Source organism: Helianthus annuus, chromosome 16, assembly GCF_002127325.2.
Source record: "Helianthus annuus cultivar XRQ/B chromosome 16, HanXRQr2.0-SUNRISE, whole genome shotgun sequence".
Lineage (NCBI taxonomy): Eukaryota > Viridiplantae > Streptophyta > Magnoliopsida > Asterales > Asteraceae > Helianthus > Helianthus annuus.
The window spans coordinates 169364959-169373873 of NC_035448.2; the positions used below are offsets into that span (position 1 = coordinate 169364959).

An 8915-nucleotide genomic window follows, 5' to 3' on the forward strand; every position below is an offset into this window, starting at 1 on the left:
AAAAACCCGGTTTTAAACAAGGTAAAGAGCGAGGCTCTGATACCACTTGTAGGTCCCTTTTCGCGGAGGATTACGAACCTAAACCTTGTTATACAAACCTACTAGCGAGTGCGGAATCCAAGCTAGCAAGCAAACCGAGTTAGTAGCAAGTAGAGAAACAAACACACAAGTTCACCGATTAACACAACTTGTATTAATGCAATGAGGGTTCGGTTACAAGCTCAATGTTTACAGAAATGTTCTATAAACTCTCTAAGTGTGTGTGTGAGTTCTGGACAGAATGCTCTCAAATCTTTCTATCTCTCGGATGTGCAAATGACAGAACTAACTCACACATACACTGCATGGGTATATATATACCCAGCCCATGATGCCAGATCGAAGGATCCGAAGGTTCCGATAGATGGTCCGAAGGATCATCTATCGACCACAAGTTGTTCGAATGATCAGCATTGACCTCGAAGGATCATCCTTCGAAGTCTAATCAGTCGAACCATATCTTTCGTGCACCTCGAAGGATTAACACCATCCTTCGAGGAACTATCCTTCGATCAGAACATCTTTCAACACACAATCTGTTGTCCAAGTCAAACCGGAGGATGGTTGACTTGGTCAACTTACAACACAAGTCAGGACATCGTTACATACAGACCGAATACAGACAAAGTACAGACACAAGTGCACCAACAATTTATATTTCTGTTGGCAAAATTTTCTTTAGAAAGCTGCATTCTGTTAATGAATATCAGGTATTTCTTTTGCATTGGAAGTCACTGTGTACATTCTATGAAAGTTGCAATCTTTAGATAAGAATAATCCCACTTCAAATATCTTCTTCATATTCATTATATTTGCAAATTACCTTAATGAGAACATGCATAATTAGTTCTGTATAATAAATTCAGTCATTTGTGGTAGCTTTGTGTTTTGAACCCACTTGATTCATGTAAGATTATTTGTTTCCTTTTATTCAAAAGTATGTTATGTCATTCACATTGATATTTTGCTATAACATGAGCAATGAGTAACACTCGAACAACAAATATAATCCATGGCATATGCACATTTCCGACGGTTTCCATATATGTCCAAGTTCAATGAACCCAGAGCTACAAAGCGTAAGTAAATAAAATCGCTAATCGTCAATATGCAGCCCCAAATCCAAAAATCGAAGGCTTACACAAAACTAGGGCTCCAAATAACTTTCTTCCAAATCCTTAATCCAACACAAATACACACACTCCAATCCATTCTACATTGTGTTCCTTTCCTTTGTGAACAACGAAATTCATTGCGGATCACTACATTTGTCTCTAAAAATGGCTCGGAGGGGATCGTCAAAGGTTAGAAGTAGAGCTAGGGAATTGTCGAAAAATGATCGGATCACTCGATTGCCAGATGGTGTGATTCATCACATATTTTCGTTCATAGATACTCGATCTGTCGTTCGAAGTAGTCTTCTATCACAAAGCTGGAGAAATACATGGAAATCCCACTCGCATTTGAACTTTGAGATTAGGCCATCTCCCGATCAGGCAAGTAGCTCTAACTTTCCCAAATTTGCGCACCGATTTCTATCTAAGCAAGTAGCTCTAACTTTCCCAAATTTGCGCACCGATTTCTATCTAAGCGTGATGACGTTACCGAGCTTTCCACCATCGATTTCCGATCAAATTCCATCACTCTTCGGCTTCTCAGAAAGATCGTAATCTACGCAATGTCGCACAGGACGCGAAAGCTAAAGATTGAATTCTTGGGTGATAAGCAAACACGACGTGGTGGATTCGATTCATCTTTGTTTAGATCTCGATATCTCGAACACCTTGTTTTGAGTATCGATTTTGGGCTTAAAATAAGTCCGTCGCTGACATGGGATTTTCCAGCATTGACCACTTTGACTATTAAACGTGTTACATTCACGTTACAACTTCCTAACGGTGATGCTAGTAGGTCTATTGATTTGTTTTCCCGATTTCCGAATCTAAAAACTCTTGCTTTGGATGGTTGTACGTTATCTAATATCGATACTTTCATAATCAAGTCGAGTGAATTAGAGAGTCTATCGTTGATATGTATTAATCAATCGTGTGAGTTTGTGGTCTCAGCACCAAAGCTTTCTTCGTTCACCTATAATGGCATTGCTAGGTTTTTGTTATCCACTAAAGATCTTTGTTCATTAAAAACTGTAAATTTCCAAACAATCTATCATAGATCTATTCAGGGGCAACCGATGTTTATTGAGCTGTTGATCAACACTTTTCAACAACTCTGTAAAGCAAAGTCTCTTACCTTAAACTTAGACGCCGTGAGGCTTCTTTCTAAGTTCCCGGAATTGCGTGAAAGACAAAATTGCCCTTTCACGAGTTTGGAAAGTTTGACTTTGGTTTCACGCCACCGACTACCGAAATCCTTGACTGCGTTTGCCAGTGTTCTCGATTATTTCAGTCGCAGCTCTCCCGCTCTTAAGGTTCATATCGATTTGAATCCAAAACCATTGCTGTTCCGTTATTAGTGTTTTGATCCTGTCTGCAGCTCTAAAGGTTCTTTTACTTATGCTTCTTTAGTTTCTTTTGATGCCAGTTTTTCGTTTTTATATTTTTTTGTATTCATATGTAATATTGTGTATATATGTGTGTGTGTGTGTTCAATATACAAAACTATATAATTTTTTTTTGCAAGAACTTATGTGGACCATTGCGTAAACATGTAAAGAATTTTTTTCTCTATCCTCTCTTCTAAATGATTAATATAACATTTCGGTTGGACTATTTTCTTCTCTCTAGTGATATGCACATGAACATGTGTAGCTGATAGTGAAAGTAACTTATAAAATTTTGAACACTATGTTATGGTTATGTGCATAGAATGTAACATAGTGTATTTTTCACAATAAATTTGAACACAGTCACATTATAGACATTTTATGAACATGTGCATTATCATAACAATACAATTCAAATCGCATTAATATGCACATGGAATACAAACTAATCTATTTGTATACTAAATCCAAACAAGTAAGATTATATATTTATAATATGCATTTGTGCATGTAACAAAATAAATATGTAAACAAGAGGATACCCGGGTATACACATGGGCATGTTATGGCATTAGAAACAGCCTTTGGTGAGGCCCTTGTTCTAATTGTTGGTATTCTTGTATTAATTGTTATTAGTCTTCTGAACCCTTGTTTCTTTTTCTTTTTTTTTCTTTTTTTTTTTTTTGACAGGTGGAGATTCAAAGTCAACATCTTCAACAAATTAAGGATGCCATTTCTGTAAACGAGCTAAAAGAACCATTTCATATGTCCTTATATCTGTCTTACCCCAGACATGGATAAATTTTATTTTTCCGGCATGCTTCATATTTTGATACCTGACTCGAAACCAGGTTGTGGACAAGAATAGATGTTCCCCTAGGTACTCTCTGCTTTGGAATTTTATTCATGACTTCTTAGTTTTGGATTCTGTAGGTCCCTCTCGGAGGATGACGAACCTAAACCTTGTTATACAAACCCACTAGCGAGTGCGGAATCCAAGCTAGCAAGCAAACCGAGATGAAACAAGTATAAACACAAACACACAAAGGTTCACCGATTAACACCACTGGATTAATACGAATGAAGGTTCCGATTACAAGCTCAATGTTCACAAATGTGTTTTGCAAACTCTCAAAGTGTGTGTGTGTGTTTTGGACAGAAAGCTCTCTACTTTCTCTCTATCCTTCTGTGTGCATCTGTCTGTCTTGAACACACTGCATGGGTACTTATACCCATACACAGCAGGTCTGACTGAAGGATCCGATAGATGTCACGAAGGATCATCTATATGTTGCACCTATCGAAGGATCATGAATACTATCTTTCGATCAGACTTCCATCGAAGGGTTCACAGTGACCTCGAAGGACTATCTATCGAGGTCCATCCATCGAGGGTTCAACTTTCGAGCTCATCGAAGGATCTAACTATCCTTCGATGAGATATCCTTCGAACCAGACATGTTACATGCATAAACTAACTGTTTGGCCAAGTCAAACTAGGAGGATAGTTGACTTGGTCAAACTTACAAGGCTAACATAGACATCGTTTTACATCGAGACCGAATACAGACAAAGTACAGACACAAGTGCACCAACAAACTCCCCCTTGGCTGTAGCTTTGTCTCAATCTTCGATTTGTGCAGATTTGTCTCGGATGTCCTTACGAGTCTTCAATGTCGGAGGATCTTCAAAGTCTTCACGTCTTGAAAGTAGAAAGTGTATCAACAAACTCCCCGTATCATGTAGGAAGTGTGCTGACAAACTCCCCCTTAACATAAGCTCCCCCTCGAGTTATGCTCGTGAAATACTTGATCTTTATGAAGTGAGATCCTTGTGGTGTTGATGATGGTCCGCGGCAACTCGATCATCTTCATCTTTTGAGCGCCTTCACGTCGTGTCTTCGTTCCAAAGCTTGTCATTGACCATGTTCTCCTAGCCTTTAGAATCTGCACATGCAAGAAATCTAAACGCGTAATGAGAACAACTGCTTGGAATAGTTAGCATAAACAAATGACACGCGAATGACCATGTCACAATCAAACACCGTCCGACAGTTTGAAAGTTTAATAAATTTCTCAATTTTAGATTTAACTTTCAAAACTTGCAAATTTCGACCGTTTATGAAGATTTAGTCCATTCGGTTTTCAGTCAGGTTTCAGGTAACGAAGACTCGAGCTCCAACATCGTACGATCGAAAATAAAGTAGAAAGAAAATCTTTTTGGCTTTTATAAAGTTTATATTAAAACACAGATTTTAGGTGTGTTTTTGAAATTAAAAGACAACAATTTTAATATCCTTTGAGTGTTATCAAACGACATCACCGCTAATGTCGTGCTGATATGCACCAAACGACGAAACTGTTAAAAGGAAAACAATGAAAGTTAAGCAGTAAATAAATATATACAGACATTCTTTTTGCGAGTTTCGAGGGTAAGAGAATCATATCAGTGTACGGTCATGTCAAAACACTCTTGTTGTTCAGTTAGTTAACATTAAGATAAGCATCCTATAACAATTATCGGTATTGTTGTCCACTTAAGCTCAACTTATCAGATGTAATCATGGCGAGGGGATACGTTAAGGTATGATTTATACTTACCGACCGGTGTTCATCCACATCACGACACATTCCCGTATCAAGGTATGCACGAGAATTCATCTTACCGGTGAGTATACCGATTATCATCTGTTTGACCGTATATGATGTGAGATACTCACTTATTTTGATTTGAAAACAAGCCCTATGTGATATAATCACTTATTGATGAGGAACTTGATTTTCATATGCATGAGGGCACAGGAGCAAGTCCGTGAACAGGTCAGTACTTTCGTACAGCAGAGAGACGAACTTGACTCCCGGATAAATGTGATATTTTATCACTTATTTGTTTGGACATGTGATTGTTTATCACTTATTGAGGTCGAATGCAGTATGTATTATGTACACGTATGTATAGTATCATGGAAGATCTAGACTTGCGTCCCCGTTATTTTTCGGTAAAAGATACAACCATGATACCCAGATGATAAGCAGCATAAAGACCGAATATCTCAGAACCTCGGCAAACTATCAAACAAAATTTCGGTACTAAGACCATATGCCAATGAATGGTTCCCACCTGATCTTCAGTCGATTTAAGTTTATATCACCCTGCACACTTTAAAATGATTGTGAGCCTACCGATACATCTTATATAGAGCTGCTTATCGTTTTTCATTTAAGGTTTAAAGAGGTTTGAATAGACCACTGATGTACTATCATTTTCTCTTTTGCTCTCCAGGAAACTCATTTTTGTTTTTCCATTGTTTTTGTGTTTTTGAAATTTTTCGATGTTTTTGGATTTTCAGATTTTGGATTTACTCCCCCTAAAATCAATAAACTAAGACAAATTTAAAACACAAAGGTATTTACAAAAATGATTTTCCGATGTTGGTTTACTCTTGCTTGACCTTAATGCCGTTTACCAATAATAAAAAGTCAAATCTAGATTTGTCAAAAGCTTTGGTAAAGAGGTCGGCACGTTGGTCATCGGTGTGGACCTTAACAACATCGATTAGTCTTTTCTCAACGCAATCACGTATGAAGTGATATTTGATTTCGATGTATTTGGTCTTTGAGTGCTGCACAGGATTTCTAGTGATCTGTAATGCAGCAGAATTATCAACGTAAATAGGAGTAGTTAGGAATTCAAAACCGTAGTCCCGCAATTGTTGTTGGATCCAAAGAACTTGGGAGCAACAACTTGAGGCAGCAATGTATTCGGCTTCGCATGTTGATGTAGCGACGCACGTCTGCTTCTTGCACTGCCATGTGACTAGGCGATTTCCTAAAAACTGACATCCAGCCGTTGTGGATTTGCCGTCGATTTTGCATCCGCCATGATCAGAATCACTGAATGCGACCAAGTCAAAGTTATTATCCTTAGGGTACCACAGACCGGTGTCAGGGTAAGCCTTCAAATAACGAAAAATCCTTTTTACAGCTGCAAGATGTGAGGCCTTCGGGTTAACTTGATATCTGGCTAGCAGGCACGTTGGGTACATTATGTCTGGCCTTGATGTTGTGAGGTACATGAGAGATCCGATCATCGCGCGATAGTATGAGGGGCTAACAGCTTCACCCTTCAAGTCTGGAGTAATTCCGTGATTTTGTGGCAGTGGGGTACCAATGGGCGTTGCATCGGACATCTGGAACCGGCTCAAGATGTCACCAACATATTTAGTCTGATGGATGAATATCCCAGACTCAGTTTGTTGCACTTGTAGGCCCAAGAAAAAGGTCATTTCCCCCATAGCACTCATCTCGAATTTATCCTGCATAATGCGCTCGAAATTCCTACACAAGACATCATTAGTAGAACCAAAAATAATATCATCAATGTATACCTGAACCAGAAGAAGATCTCCATCTTGTTCTTTGATGAAGAGAGTACAATCGATAAGACCTCTTCGAAAACCGTTCTCTAGCAGATAGGTGGATAAGGTTGCATACCAAGCTCGTGGCGCTTGATGAAGACCATAGAGAGCTTTGTTGAGCAACCAAACCCGATCGGGATGGACAGGATCTTCAAAGCCTGGAGGCTGTTCGACGTACACCTCTTCTTCAACCACACCATGTAAGAATGCACTTTTCACGCCCATTTGGTAAACCTTGAATCCTTTGAATGAGGCATAAGCCAGAAAGATCCGAATAGCTTCCAGACGTGCAACAGGTGCATAGACTTCGTTGTAGTCGATTCCTTCTATCTGTCGAAAACCTTGAACGACTAAACGTGCCTTGTTCCGAATAACCACTCCACGGTCGTCTTTCTTGCATTTGAAAACCCATCGAGTGCCAATTTTATTGTAATTCTCAGGTTTTTCAACAAGCTTCCAAACACCAAGCTTTTGAAATTGCTGCAATTCTTCCTGCATGGCTTCAACCCAAGCACTATCTTTCAACGCTTCTTTCCACGATTTTGGTTCTTCTTGTGACACGTAACACGCGAAGGACCAGTCATTTTGTTGACCAGATTCTCTTATAGCTGAATACAAACCAGCATTCCGGTTGTTTCTCAGCTGATTACGCATCTGCACACCGCGATGGACATCTCCTATAATATTCTGCTGGGGGTGGGTATCATGAATCCTCATTTCAGGATTTTCTGGCACACGTGCATTGATACCCAAATTGTTAAGATTAAGATCAACAACCAACTCCACACCAGGAATGTGTGTAGAGGTGGATGCATTCCCTTCAGCAGTGTCTACATTCTGCATATGAGGTGTATCAACAGAAGCACCTTGAACAGGAGCAGCTGGAGCCGAAGATCCTTCAGCTGCGTCATGATATTCATCATCTTCAGAAGAATCATTATAATCAGCAGCATCTTCATAAACCTCATTTTGAACCATATTGTTGACAGACGAAGAAGCTTGAGGGTCAACAACAATAGGTCTAACCAAAGGCGAGACAGCAGCGTTGTCACTTTCCAACAACATCCTAGCCGCTGCTGATTCTTCGTCAAAGGTTGGCAGATTGAAGGAGTCAAATAGTCCATCATAATCGAACATCCACGGATCACCCGGAGCCCTAACAGGACTCGTGTACCTTTGAACCCTCACTTCACTCCATAGCTCAATCTTTTTGGTAGCTAGATTCCAAACACGAAAATTCGGAGTAGCATATCCAAGGAAGAAACCCTCGATAGCTCTTGCTCCAAACTTTCCATCCGGCTCAATCATAGTACATGGAGCACCAAACGGTTCTAGGTAAGAAAGATCCGGTTTCCTTTTCTGAAGGAGTTCGAAGCAAGTTTTGCCATGTCTCTTTACCGTAAGAACTCTGTTTAACGTGTAGCATGCAGCCGATACAGCCTCCCCTCAGAATTGAATAGGGAGTTCCGACTCTACTAACATTGTTCTTGCAGTTTCTATAATCGTTCGATTCTTCCTCTCCGCGACACCATTTTGTTGTGGAGTATAACGAGAACTGTACTCATGAAGAATGCCTTTAGAAGTACAAAACTCATCCATAACTTGATTCTTGAATTCGGTTCCATTGTCGCTTCGGATCCTCTTCACTTTCAACGAATAGAGATTCTCTAACATTGTAAGAAGATCCTTGAGGATGCCAGGAGTTTGACTCTTGTGTGCCATAAAGGATACCCAAGAAAATCTAGAATAATCATCAGTAACAACTAGACAATAAGCATCTCCGAATGTTGTCTTGTGCTTCATAGGTCCAAAAAGGTCCATATGAAGACGTTCAAGAGGCATGCTGACAGTGTTGATTTTCTTCAAAGGGAGAGACTTCTTTGTTTGCTTCCCTTTTTGGCACGAGACACAGATATCTTGTAGATGAAAACTTCTCACAGGCACACCATTCACAAG

General features: G+C 39.5%; 1 protein-coding gene across 1 annotated transcript; it reads left to right on the forward strand.

The window, feature by feature from the left end:
- Positions 1-1319: 1319 nt before the first annotated feature.
- On the forward strand, positions 1320-2512 carry LOC110919915 (F-box/LRR-repeat protein 25-like). Its single transcript, XM_022164163.2, has 2 exons — positions 1320-1535; positions 1631-2512. The coding sequence occupies exons 1-2, from the start codon at positions 1320-1322 to the stop codon at positions 2510-2512; spliced, it is 1098 nt and encodes a 365-aa protein (XP_022019855.2).
- The last annotated feature ends 6403 nt before the right edge of the window (positions 2513-8915 follow it).

Bases quoted from the DNA above. Each gene is read 5' to 3' on its own strand.
- LOC110919915 (XM_022164163.2), top strand. From the start codon at position 1,320: ATGGCTCGGAGGGGATCGTCAAAGGTTAGAAGTAGAGCTAGGGAATTG. The intron at 1,536-1,630 runs GCAAGTAGCTCT...TTTCTATCTAAG, and splicing joins TTAGGCCATCTCCCGATCAG to CGTGATGACGTTACCGAGCT.